Source organism: Gobio gobio, assembly GCF_949357685.1.
Source record: "Gobio gobio genome assembly, chromosome: 10".
Classification (NCBI taxonomy): domain Eukaryota; kingdom Metazoa; phylum Chordata; class Actinopteri; order Cypriniformes; family Gobionidae; genus Gobio; species Gobio gobio.
The window spans coordinates 52,751,315-52,765,994 of NC_137116.1; the positions used below are offsets into that span (position 1 = coordinate 52,751,315).

General features: G+C 36.0%; 1 protein-coding gene across 1 annotated transcript in view; it reads right to left on the reverse strand.

The window, feature by feature from the left end:
- usp11 (ubiquitin specific peptidase 11) overlaps positions 1 to 14,680 on the reverse strand; it is a 36,598-nt gene that overhangs the window by 2,820 nt on the left and 19,098 nt on the right. The window contains exons 14-20 of the mRNA XM_079827991.1: positions 13,758 to 13,855; positions 12,189 to 12,659; positions 10,970 to 11,040; positions 9,242 to 9,354; positions 8,913 to 9,062; positions 5,666 to 5,781; positions 4,716 to 4,804 (exon numbers count right to left, since the gene is read on the reverse strand). Coding sequence (XP_079684117.1) covers positions 4,716 to 4,804; positions 5,666 to 5,781; positions 8,913 to 9,062; positions 9,242 to 9,354; positions 10,970 to 11,040; positions 12,189 to 12,659; positions 13,758 to 13,855 — 1,108 coding nt within the window. The remainder of the gene's footprint in view (positions 1 to 4,715; positions 4,805 to 5,665; positions 5,782 to 8,912; positions 9,063 to 9,241; positions 9,355 to 10,969; positions 11,041 to 12,188; positions 12,660 to 13,757; positions 13,856 to 14,680) is intronic.

The window sequence follows — 14,680 nt, forward strand, 5'->3', positions numbered from 1 at the left end:
TTTTGTGACATGCGCACACAAGGTGCGTTTACATGGAGCACTGTAATCAGTTTAAAAGTCCAATCCGAATGAAAATGCTCCATATAAACACCTCAATCGGAATAAAAATGGCCAAACCGAATGAAATTGTAACCGGTTTGAGAGGGGTGGGATAAACCTTTTCATGAACCAATCAAACGAAAGATTCCACCATGTAAACGACCTGATCCGATTACTGTGAGTGCACGTCTTTCTGTGACGTGATATACAGCGCTCACACCAGGCTAATGTTGACAAGAGAGGAAAGTTCAGTTTTATGAGCTATTAAACGTTTTATTTCGTAACATGTTATGAACATGATGTTGGAATAATGACACAGACATAGCCTGGCTACACCATCTCATCTTGACAGCGTTTGTCCGAGGCTTCAACTGCGCCTGACAGAAGAATTCATTTTTCTGAGGTGATTCCTTCACTTTACGACAAATAATAAATAGCTTTTATAAAACTGTGTAAGTCCTGGTGGCCGTTTGGAGTTGCCATGGCAACGGGTTACATTCAAGCTGCTGGAGAGGACGTGTCGACATTTTATTTCTCGTAATATATAAAAAAAGTTAAACTGCTTCAAATTGGTCTACTTTAATTACTTTTGTTAATATTTATATCTTTGTGATTATGGTATCTTTCCTTAATCATCTGAAATATCTATGCGTTTAGTACTAATGATGCGGAGCACGTCTTGAATGCTTTTATTCTTATTTCACCGTACATCCTATGTTTTTATTAATAATTTGGGTGCATTTTATAGTTAATTTTGTGTTTTTCTAAATAAATGAATTGAATTAATTTTGATTCCCCATTCATCATTGACAGCTGTTGAAATAGCCATTGTATAGGACATAAATGAGTTTAAACTGCATGTCCGCCCACAGAAAAATAAAAATGACCAACACAGAACTATTGATCCACGATACTAACGTTACGAATCTGAGGCGGCAGACAAACTGTGCGTTTGTGTCACAAAATGATTCCGACTGAAAGTCAGCACATGTAAACACCAGATCGGTTTAGATAACGTCTCATGTAAACAGTCCACCGAATCTTTCAATCGGAATGATTTTAATCGGAATGACAAAAAAGTGCGCATGTAAACATGGCTACAGTTTGTCTGCCGCCTCAGATTCGTAACGTTAGTATCGTGGATCAATAGTTCTGTGTTGGTCAGTTTTATATTTATTTATTTTTCTACGACTTATATAGTGATGACGATTTCAAAACACGGCATCATGAAGCTTCGAAGAGTTATGAATCAGTGAGCCGAATGATGATTCGGATCGCGTGTCAATCCGCCAAACTACTGAAATTTGGCGATTCAAACCACTGATTCGACTCACTGATTCATAACGCTTCGAAGCTTCATGAGGCTGTGTTTTGAAATCGTCATCACTATATAAGTCGTTATTTAGGGTTTTTTTGCGCAAAAAAAACTGTTCTCGCCGATTCATAAAGTTATTGTAGAACCACTGTAGTGAGATGGACTTTGTAACGACGTCTTTAGTGCCTTTTAAGGGTCTTGAGAGTGTAAAGTGTTATTGAGCCAATGGAGGCCTTTCAGAGGCATCAGATTTCAACTAAAATATCTTCATTTGTGTTCTGAAGATGAACGGAGGTCTGGCGGGTGTCCAACGACATGAGGGTAAGTAATTAATGACAGAATTTTAATTTTTGGGCGAACTAACCCTTTAATAATAATAATAATTATAATAATTTGTTACATTACCAGTACCAGCTCAACTCGACTCGCTTTTCGCTCTGTTTTCCATTGCAGATAGTACCTCCACAATAGTACCTGGTCGTCATAGCAACAGGAAACTTTTCCGTTCCTCATTGCCCCATCAAGCTCTCGCTGGATACTCTCTTCGGCAACCAAACAAAGGAAACCTCCTCGTTTGACCACGCCGTATTCTTCCGAGTTGCCATAATAGTAATGGGTATATCACGCAATCTCTGGCCAAACTAAAGGGGGGAATCTCCTCAACCACCACTAATGTCCCACCACACACCAGCTGATTGGTGGAGAGGAGACCGAGTGATGAAGCCAATCGTGTATATATATATATATATATATGGGGATGATTAGGAGGCCATGATAGACAGGGGCCAATGGGCAAATTTGGCCAGGATGCCGGGGTTACACCCCTACTCTTTATCAAAGGACATCCTGAGATTTTTAATGACCACAGAGAGTCTCATCCAAAGGATGGTGCTTATTGACAGTATAGTGTCCCCATCACTATACTGGACCCACACAGACCACAGGGTGAGCGCCCCCTGCTGGCCTCACTAACACCTCTACCAGCAGCATCCTAGTTTTCCCAGTTGGTCTCCCATCCAGGTACTGACCAGGCTCAGCCCTGCTTAGCTTCAGTGGGAAACCAGTCTTGGGCTACAGGTGATATGGCTGCTGGTATAAAACACACTAGATTATGAGCGGGTGCCATCATTGTATGTTTTAATTTCTTCAGTTAGTGTAGATTATGTAGGGCGTCTTGGACGCTGAAGTTAAGTGGGGAATGGGATGTTTTGTGTTTGTTATTTTCTTTGATTTAGCCCCATTTGAGTTCCTACTCCCTGGTATCGGTCTCTGTGTTTTTGTTTCCCTCCGGTGTTGATTTTCCCTCTTAATTGAGTATGTTATTGTGAATAAATGACCCCGTTTTCTTCATTTAAACTCCATTTGCTCTTGTGTTTTTTTGCACCAGCACAGTTGATAACGTCTACCAGGGTTAAAAGGACAGGGAATCTATTTAATTATTTTATGTTGTGTTCCCTCATGCCCTAAGCCATCTTTGGGACGTAACAATGATGATTTGCTGCTCAAGAAACATTTATTATTATTAGCAATGTTTTTATCAGTCCATTTTTGTGGAAACCGTGACAAAAAAAACCCCCAGCATTTATTTGAAACAGAAATCTTTTGTGACTTTATAAATGCCTTTACTGTCACTTTTGATCAATTGAATTCATCTTTGCTGAATAACAGCTTTAAAGTCACTATGAAATCAAAATGGACAATTCTTATTCTAAGGAAATTTGCAGTATTTCATATAAATGATTTATCACTTTTTAAAATTCATTTTAATTTCAACTTTCCCAGTGCAGTGACATCTTTTCTCTGATTAATTGGCAATCATCCAATTAATTCCCATTGGACAAAATTAAATTCCGCCCTACATTTTTGCTTGTTCGAGAAGCCGTTTCACTCTGATATTCATCACAATAGGGAAGAAAAGACTAACTCATTTTTTTGTTTCATGCCAGCTTTAATTACTTTTTTAATTTAAATTATACTGCAAGTCATTTTGTGTTTATATCACTTGGTTTGTTTGTACTTTCGTAAACTGAACCCTATAATATGCTTATAGTACACTTACAAATTGTATTTTTAATTATATTTTTATGAGTCAACTCCCAAGATGTGGCTGGACACAGTGATCTCAATCTGGAGGCCATGAGTTTATTATTTAGCTCTAGTCCACTAATACATTTCTTGTATTGTGGTTTGGTATGGTATTATGGAGCCTGGTTTCTCCCAAGTTTTTTTTCTCCATTCGGTCTCCTGATGGAGTTTTGGTTCTTGCCACCGTCGCCCTCTGTTGCCTTTGGTTTTGGCTTGCTTAGTTGGGGACACTAAATATTCAACTATATTACTGATCAGCTCATTTCAATTATCATAAAGTCATAATTATTAGATAAAAAGCCAAAAATATGATTTAAAAATTCATAATAGTGAGATAAAAAGTCAAAAATGCGACATGCTAAGTCATAATTATAAGATAAAATGTTGAAAATATGATTTTAAAAGTCCTCATTATTAGATAAAAAGTCAAAAATATGACATGCTAAGTCATAATTATAAGATAAAATGTTGAAAATATGATTATAAAAGTCCTCATTATTATATAAAAAGTAAAAAATATGACATGCTAAGTCATAATTATAAGATAAAAATGTTGAAAAAATTATTTTAAAAGTCCTCATTATTAGACAAAAAGTCAAAAATATGACATGCTAAGTCATAATAAGATAAAATGTTGAAAATATGATTTTAAAAGTCCTCATTATTAGATAAAAAGTTAAAAATATGACATGCTAAGTCATTGTGAGATAAATGGATTTAAAGTCAAAATTATGACTTAAAAATCTAAAAATGATTAAAAGTCCTAATTATGAGAAAAAAAGCTGAAATTAGATTTTAAAAAGTCTAAATTATGACTAAAACACTAATTTTAATTTTTTGATTCACACTTATAATAATAATATTTACATTATTGTTTTCATTTTGTGCAATATATTTTTTTAAATGCGTTTTTACATTTTGAAATCACTTTTTACAACAGAAATTAATCAATCAAAAACTTACTTTAGCTTCTCATCTAAAACAAAACAGATTTCCTATCATCACTGTAAAGCTGCTCTGAAGCATCGGTGTGCGAAAAGCGCTATAAAAATAAAGCTGACTTGAAAAAAAAAAATAATAATAATAATAATTTGACCAGACCTGTGCGGCCAGGAGGCAGAGGAAGTTATAATGTTTTGAGGAAAAACAAACATTTCATTTTGTTTAGAAGAGAATGCACTGATAAATCATGCACAGCAAGGCTGAGGAAATTTATTAAAAAGTAAAAAGGGTATATTTTGATTTCATGTTGACCACAGAGGGGCATTAATCTCACCACAATCTGTTCCTCCTTTGCAAAGGTCACCTTGCTGTCGTCAAAGTAATACCACTGGCCATTGTCCTTGTTCTGGGCATAACTAGTATCTAAAAGGGGGAAAAAGGGAAATATTTATGTAATGTTATTATCACTAAACAAAATAGCTAGGGATGCACCGATACCAATACTTGCATTTTTGTCCTGTATTGTCATTGCATGTGTCATTTTTTTAATATCAGTTAAATATATAATTATTATTTTGGGTAGAGAAATCAAAAGCAAAGAGGTTTCCTTACGTTATTTTCTTAATAATTTCATCTACAGTGCACATTTAGAGCCACTCCAGTGCAGTTGCACAGTAATCACATGCTGTTTTTCTGTAATAATGTAGGGATCCATGTTATACATAAATCACTAAATCATGTTTTTACTTAAGCTACATATACTATTTCATTTTAATCCAACTGTTGTGTGTGTGCCGAGGAAGCGATCAGCAATCAAGGGTGTCTCTCTCTCCTTACCGTAAAGTAACATTATTAATAGATGCATCATTTTCCTTTCTTTGCTATTGACCTATTGATTTTATCTCAACAAACTACAAATTTTTCATTGATGTCTATGCCACTGTGCAATCAATCCACTAAGCGTGCTTCACTCATCAGCTCGTGCACAGCCGCTATACAGACGCGTAAATGTTGAATTTATGCTTAGACACATCTAGTTCATAGACATGATTCCTCTCTAATATCTCCTTATCTCTCTGTTTGTCCGGTTGTCTGTGTTTCTTTGTCTGGACACAAACACTGAACTGTACACATGCTGTATTGTATTGGTATTTGGTATCGGAGCATTTTAATGAGTGCAGTATCGGGCCTGATACTGATAATGGTATCAGTGCATCCCTAAAAATAGCATACCATTTTTGGCATGACATTTTTAAAGGTTGTTTAATAAAAGCTGAAGCATACAGTGTCCATCTCGGAGTCCGCCGTAGTGGTTTGACACAGAGATCAGGTCATATCTACAGGGGGGTTCAGTGCTGTTCGTGGTCTTCTTTAGGAGGAAACCTGAGAAGTCCAAATCCCTGCAGACAGAGAATGACACATATGAACAAAATGCAATAGTCTAAAGGCCCCGATATACTTCAAGAGAAATCGAAGAACGAACTGATGTGATGTCAATTCGAACAAAATCAGAGCAAAATTAACTTTGTTTGGATTTTATTTTGGGAGTTCGAAACAGTTTGCCAAAGCGACCTTTCTGGAAAAGTTTGCTTTGGATGGTAAACCCTTGTACTATCATAGACCCTTTTCACATTTCAGAGCGGAAGTCGTCATAGTTGGGTTAAATATTGTAGTTGTGAATGAGAGAATACATTAAATATTTTTTTTGTGTGCCCATTTGCTCACATAGCAAAAGAAAAACGCCACAACTTTCAAAAAGAGGGAAAAAATAGAGTGAGATTGATAACAGATAGAGTAAAAAGAGAGAAATATGTTAATTTTTACCATCTATTACTAAGCTATTACTAAACACCCTCACAGCAGCGGTAACTTTTTGATTGTAATTTGATACAAAAGTAATAAAATACAAAGTATTATTGTTTTAAATGTACATATATTTAAAATAAAAAATGAAAATACAAAAAATGTTGCAGGATTTACGATATTAATGACCGTTTAAACGCGTCTGTGAAAAGTCTGTGAAAAGGGTCTATTGGTCTGTGGCGATTACATAATGGGTAGGTGTTGCGCAAAGGCCATTTTTCACGTGGAAATCTTCTCTGCTTAATTTCTCCTGTTCAGTTCAGTCCGTTGAGGTCAGACGCCCGTGAGTGAAAACATGAACACACTGGAGAGCTGCTTTATAGAAGAAAATTAAGTTGTACTTCTGATGAAACACTGACACTGTTTTTCATGTTTAATACAGTAGCTGCTTGATTTTAAGCACTCTATTGTATAAAGTGCTATATAAATAAACGTGGCGGGACTTCACTAGTTTGCCGAATTGCAGAGCGTGCGCAAACAAACAGCCACGTTGCTATGGTCAGATGCTTTTCTTATGCTTTATTAAAATGCTTGCGGTTTTCTCGGTTTTTTTATTCACATATTCATCTAACCGTCGCTCTCAGCAGTGTGGGCGGCGTGAGATGTTCGTCAGTATATTGCTAGTCACGTATTACGAACTTCACCGTTAGTATGTCGGGCCTTAAAGGGATATATCACCCAAAAATTTAAATTAGCCCATGATTTACTCACCCTCAAGTCATCTTAGGTGTGTATGACATTCTTCTTTCAGACGAACACAATCAGTTATATGGGTTATATTAAAAATGTCCTGGCTCTTCCAAGCTTTATAATGGCAGTGAATGCTGCTCTGTTTTTGAAGTCCATAAAAGTCTATCCATGATATAACCGCTCCACACGGCTCCGGGGGTTAATAAAGGCCTTCTGAAGTGAAGTGGCGCATTTGTGTAACAGGGTTTCTGCAGGTTTCACCAAGTCAAATTTAAGACTTTTTGAGACCTTTTAAAGACCATTATGAATTAAATTTAAGACCTATAAAAGGAAATGCAGTCACAAATTTACTTACAAAGTAAATTAATTTATTCAAATTGAACAAATCGATAAACTTGCACGTCCTCATAGCTCAATCCCACCAGGATTTCGTAACTTTTTTTTTGTGGTGATTTTTGAGATCAAAATTAATGATTTTGTGGTGGTAATTTTCAGAAATTATAATTTGCTTTTTTTTTTCATAATTAGGACACCACATTTACCATATTATGTATTATGTTACATGCACAATAGCTTCACATGACCATAATAAAAAACGAAATACATAAATCTTGTTTATTTTGGTTTAAAAATAATGTAGGATCTCAAAAAAATGATGTTGATTTTATATTATATTTAGTAATCGCAGAAACACAAAAAACTGGAGGACTATTAGCTGAAGAATAAAATCCATTTTATGTGTCTGTGGTACAATCTGAAAGAGACTCCAATAACACAAAAGCTGATTGGCTGCAATATAAGCTGCATATTGGTCTCATTTCTAGTTGTAATACAGTAAATTATATTTGGACTACTTAAACATTCTAAAGTGCTGCAGGATTTCAATGAGCATTAGAGGTAACGTTACATGTACGTAGGAAAATTTAGACCTGTTTAAAATGATTTAAGACCTAGAACAGAATACTTCAGGGAATTTAAGACTTTTTAAGGCCTAAAATTTAGATTTTGAAATTCTAGACCTTTTTAGACCTTTTAAGACCCCGCGGAAACCCTGTGTAAGAAAAATATCCATATTTAAAACTTTATAAAAGTGAAATATCTAGCTTCCACCAGACCGCCTTCCGTATTCAACTTATGGGAAAAGTGTAACGCCTCTCGCAGTTCAAAACGCTTACGCTACGTCTGACGACATTGCACACTAGTTACGCTTTTTTCAGATCAGGTGGAAGAGAGATATTTTACTTTATAAAGTTTTAAATATGGATATTTTTCTTGCACAAACGCGCCACTTTGCTTCAGAAGGCCTTTATTAACACCCCGGAGCCGTGTGGAGCAGTTATATGATGGATATATGCACTTTTATGGACAAAAACAAAACAACCATTCACTGCCATTATAAAACTTGGAACGAGCCAGGACTTTTTTAAATATAACTCAGATTTTATTTGTCTGAAAGAAGAATGTCATACACACCTAGGATGACTTGAGGGAGAGTAAATCAAGGGCTGATTTTCATTTTTGAGCGAACTATCCCTTTAAGAATCAACCATTGAAAAAAATATAAAGGTTGCTCACAAATATAAATATTGGGAGGATGGGAAGCCACTATACATTTATTGCCACTATAACAGAGTTATTGGCACAATTAAAACAACCAGAACATTTACAAATGTACACTTCTGGTCAAAAGTTTGGGGTCAGTAAGATTTTTCCTTTTTTGAAAGAAATTAATACTTTTATTCAGCATGGATGCCTAATTAAATTGATCAAACGAGACAGTAAAGACATTTATAATGTCACAAAAACATGGTGGTCATTTGAAAGTTCTATTCAAAGAAAAAATGTAGAAGCAAACCAACATATTAGAATGATTTCTGAAGGATCATGTGACACTGAAGACTGGAGTAATGGCCCAAAACTTTTGAACGGTAGTGTATGCATGTCTTAATCTGACAAAACAGGCAGTGCTTCATCTTACCGAAGGGGGAACTCCACGATGGTATCCAGTTTCTCTCTCGAGTATTTTGTGTAGGAGAAACGCTTTAAATGGATGATCAGAACCTCTGGCAAAGACCACAGATCCAATTTCTTAGTAGCAAGCTGATGCCTTTTACATGTTGGGCAATACCTACAGACCACAAAAACAAACACATGTGTGGAGGATTCAGTCCTGTTCTTTAAATACATCACTAGAAATGATGAAACAGATGGTTCTGCAACAAACAACACAAGATGTTCCTCTTTCTTCACTATGGACAGACTGGAATTAAAGCCAAGAATCTATGATAGGTCTAAGAAGTAGATTACCAGGGGTTTTCCTCTTCTAGTGTCTCTACCGTGGTAAAGAGCTCTATACATTCCTGCAGCCGCACTGTCGTTTGCTGGTGAGGGACGTCCATGCTCTGATGCTTTATGTATTTCTGCATTAACACATAAACAACATACGTTTGCAATAGAAACGATGCAGTTTGCATAGCTCGAAAAGGTTCAACCAGCATTGAAAACAATGGATTTTAATTGTATTTAATTAAATGTAGCATATCAAAAAGCTTTAAGACCAGTGGTTCTTGACTGGTGGAGCAGCATTCAAGAAAAATAAATACAAATAAGAAAATGTAATTAATAATTTTTTTAAGATTGCTAAATAACTAGGCTATTACCTAGGGCAGGGGTGTCCAAAGTCCATTTAATTGAGTTTAAAGTTAAACAGCGCTGACTTAATCAACAACACTAACATGCAAATCAGGAGAAACTGCGCCGATCCGGTTAAAATACTTTTACCAACAATTCACCATCATGTGTTTACTGTGGTCACACGAACTGTAACCGTGGTAATTTGTCACAAATGTAGGCTAATATCTCATTTTATTTAATTTGTAATGTAGACATGTATTAAATGAGTAATAAAGGCCAAATTACACACTATATTTGTCATAAACTTGCAGTTTTGTGCATTTGTATTTATGTGTTTATAGACTAAAAGCCATTCTAGATTTCATATTTTTTACTTTTTGCCATGTGTGCATTGCAAAAAATGTTCTTATTTAGTAGTTTTGTCTTGTTTCTAGTCTAAATATATCTAATAATTCTTAAATCAAGATGCTTTTACTAGATAAGTTAAATGACATTAGATTAGATTTTTTCTTATTTTCTGGAAAATCGAAATTAATTGAGTTTTTGCTTAAAACAAGCAAAATTATCTAATAATATTTTAGCTTGTTTTAAGGAAAAACTAAATTCAATTTGATTTCCCCCCCAGAAATCAAGAAAAAATATGTCATTTTCCTAATTAAAAGCATCTTGATTTAAGATTTTTTTAATATTTGGACTGGAAAAAAGATGTTTTGGCAGTTTGATTTAAATAGAGTACTCGTTCATTTAAATAAGAATAGAGTTCTAACTCACTAATATTATTTAAAATTCACCCATTAAAACTTTTTGGTTGATGAAAGTTTTACAGATATTTTTAAATATATATATACATTTACAAGCTACTTTTGTCAAATCTGTCATTTTTCCAAGAAACAAAACATGATTGAGTTATACAATATCTCAATCATGTTCCCTTTCTTATATATATATATATATATATATATATATATATATATATATATATATATATATATATATATATATATATATATAAATATATAAATATATATATAAGAAAGGGAACCGGCCCCCGGGTGTCGAATCTGGCCCCCTTTTAAAAAAGTTGGACACACCTGACCTAGGGGAAAGGATAGAACTTTTTATTTTAATGTTTTATTTTGTGTAGATAATCATCTTTGGTGCCGTTTTGGGTTGCTGCAAAACCAGTTGAGAACCACTGTTCTTGACAAATACATTAGTGTTTTTCATATTTATAGCAGTGACGCAATACAGATGCATCACTACATTAGGAGCTATACTTTGAGCATGACACTTGAATAGAAGACTGTATCGAGCCTTGTAAGAGAAGATGCATCAATTTCCTAATGCAACATCAGATGCAAAGCATTTCTTATGGATCAAAGAGCTCATTAGCAATCTTACCTCGGCTTCGTTCTCATTGTAATACTTCTTCTTCATGTCAGGGTCCCAGTCGATGGCAATGTATGGCTGAGCTAAACAGAAACAGTGAGTCAGGCCGTTTGGAGCGGGAACATTTACGCTTATGAATGCTCTGATTTAAAAGACACCATGACAGCCGCTCCTCAACTTTGTAAAGGTGTGATTTGACCTATCGGTAAGCCCCTCCCCTCGAACGCAGATGAGCCAATAGCAGTTGAGTATAAGTTGCGCCGGGACCGGAACTCGGACATCTTTAGGTTTCAGCGCCATAGAGAAACATTGGAAAATCCGAAGCCCTCATCGGTTTGATGGTGTTTATGCTACAAAAATGCTAAAATGTCGTGCATGAGGTACTGTAACACTGATTCCAGGGATCCTGAGAGGATTTTCTGTTTGTCATTCTCTCGTTAAGTTAAAATTAAAGTGCCTGCTACCATACAACTGTAATAAACTAACTGTTCTCACGTCATGTAACACTGTAGGTCAAAAACACGAAGGTCTACATTTCAGTGCCTCTCCATATTAAACTGGTTATATGTAAATTAATTTAATTTTAGATATGTTTAAGGTCTACTTTATCTGTCCTACTAAGGAGGACTCCTATTTTGATGGGTATTCTAGTCTACGGGTAGTGAAAGGAAGAGCTCGCACGCAGTTTATCGGAGTTGTTTTGTAGATCATACAAAGTTTACCAGTTATTAACTGCACCCTCGAAAAGGCATAAGCTCTGTGTGTATGTTTGTTTACTGTTCGTTTTATGAGTGTTTTTGTGTAGTTTGCTGTGTATGTTAATGGTAATGCAACGGGGAGAGATAGTTTGTGAATGAGACGTTAATGCGCACTTCTTATGCTTTGTTTGTTCAGCTCTTACGATAATTTTTTTGGAGTGAAAAAGGACATAATAAACTTGATCAGTAAAGTTTTGCCATCATTCGGACGGGGTATACGCTACATTCTGTGTCCAAAAACATCTTGGGATAAGGTTTTCACACTGACAGCTCTCATTGTAAGATATAGGGAACTACGTTTGTTTGTCCGAGTTAGCAACAGTAACTAAGGGGGGCGGGGCTTACCGATAGGTCAATTGAGCAGCCAGAGAGATAAAAGACTCATTTTGTTTTGACCCTGAAGTTATACAAAGGCATCCATCAGAAGTGGAGAGGTCTGTAATAAATTGGGTTTCTCATTAGGGTGTACTCACAGCTGAAAGAGAAGCTGCTGCCCGCGTCCGCCATCCCTCGCTCCGTGGTGCCATTAGAGTTCACTGCCTGAATGGTGAAGAGGGCTTTTTTCCGTCTCTCCGTGTAGTGCCGTCTGCCTGGAATCCTCTTACTTGCCTGCGCACAAGTTGCAGCCCCTTCCCCGTCTTCGTCCTCTTCTTCTTCTTCATCCTCTTCCTCCTTTCCCGAAGGTTCTGCGCAAGCACTTTGGTCCCCATCAGTGGCATCTTGGGAGTTGGTATCAGTGCTGCCGCATGCGGATTGGCCCTCCTCTGTACTGCTGCCCCGGTCCGGTTCACTGCTTGACTCTTCCTCCTCAGTTCGCTCCTCGCCCTCGCTGCTCGGGCTGGCTTCTAATGGGCCGTTGTTCTGCCCATCGGCCTGATTGCTCTCTTGAGTCTGTCCCTCTTTCTTGGATGGCCCCGCCTCCTCTGAGTCTTCCTCGCCCTCATCTGTTCAGAAATTAATTATCAGTACACTACTGTTCAAAAGTTTAGGGAAGGTACAATATCTTCATGATTTGAAAAATGTCTTGGTAACATTTTACTTAAAGGGATAGTTCACCCAGAAATTAAAACACAAGTTGTTCCAAACCTGTATGAGTTTCTTTGTTCTGCTGAACACAAAAGAAGATATTTTGAAGAATGTGTGTAACCAAGCAGAGAGAGCAACCATTGACTACCATAGTAGGGTAAAAAATACTATGGTAGTCAATGGTTGCTCTCTCTGCTTTGTTACACACATTCTTCAAAATATCTTCTTTTGTGTTCAGCAGAACAAAGAAACTCATACAGGTTTGAAACAACTTGAGACTTGTAAATGATGACAATTTTTATTTTTGGGTGAACTATCCCTTTAATGACTTTATATATAATGCATTATAAAAGTAATTTTAATGCATTCATTATGATTTGTAATGCACTTTATAATAATACATTGTATGATATCATGAGTAGTTGTAACCAGTTATAATACATATCTATTCATTGTTACACCTTTAGAAAGTATAATGCGTTTAAACACATGACAAACAACCAGTTTTAAGATGTAACAAGGAATCTGCAAATATTATAATGCATTTTAACTTAGGTTACGATTATTTATGAAAAGATATAATGCACATTATGAATATCTTTATAATGCATTATACATAAAGTCAAAAATTCAAGTAAAGTTACCAAAGTCTCTTACGCTTACCAAGGCTGTATTTTTTTTATCAGATATACAGTAAAAACAGTAATATTTTGAAATATTATTACAATTTAAAATAACTGTTTTCTATTTTAATACATGTTAAAATGTAATTTATTCCTGTGATCAAAGCTGAATTTTCTGCTTCATTCCTCCAGTCTTCAGTGTCACATGATCCTTCAGAAGTCATTCTAATATGATGATTTACTGCTTAACAAATATTTCTTATTATTATCAATGTTGAAAAGGAATATAAAGTTCAAAAGAACAGCATTTATTTGAAATGGAAATCGTTTGTAACATTATAAATGTCTTTACTGTCACTTTTGTTTAAAAATGTAAAGAAAATGCAGTCATACCATCGCTAACTCCATTGGTCTGTGCCTTGTACAACTCTTCATCCTCATCTTCTTCCTCCTCTACTTCTTCTGAGGGATCTAGGGGATGGACATAACGCCTGTGTAGGGACACAATCACGACACATGAATGGTACCGAACCAAACATTAAAAAAAACCATATGATCACAGAGGTAAAAGGAAGTAGATATTTATCAAATGCAAATAAACTAAGGCCCAATCCCATTTCTACCCCTTAGCCCTTCTCTTTCCCCTACCCCTTTGTTTTGCGCGTTCTTTGGCTGGAGTGGTAGGGGTAAGGGGAAGGGCCAGATAGCCCTTCAAACGAAGATTTTTCAGGACCACACTTCGAACGAAGGGGTATGAGGAGTTTCCCTCCACCGGCTACCGTGCTGTTAGAATGTGTGTGTGTTGCCACTCGGGATCGATCACTTGCGTGTCGCCTGGCTGCCGTTTCTCCGTAGCTTGCTAAACTCACTATTTGGGTGATTTGAACACATATTAATAATAGTTAAAAAATATATATCTTGTCATCCTTCATAACGCAGTAGATATTTACAATACATATCGTCTGTAAACTCAAAAAAGGCAACGACTGACTTGACGTATATACCAGCCGGCTCGGATCAGCACGGAATGGAACGGTTAATAAACAAAGAGAACAGTTTGGTCCAATGGAAAAGCGGCTTCACTAGTCTTGTATGTTCTGTATCATTCTGTATCATCTTAGGAAACTCTGGCTCATATGTTTTTGAACTGAAAACGAGCGCCATTTTATTAAGTCCAAATACAGCGCAAAACTCTGTTGGGAGTGAGTAATTTGTTAAACGTGCTTGCGTCTGATTTCTGTTCGATATAGCCTACACACTTCATTGCTGTTCATACTGGTCAAATGTCACAGGATTTTATAATAAAAGAAACGGGG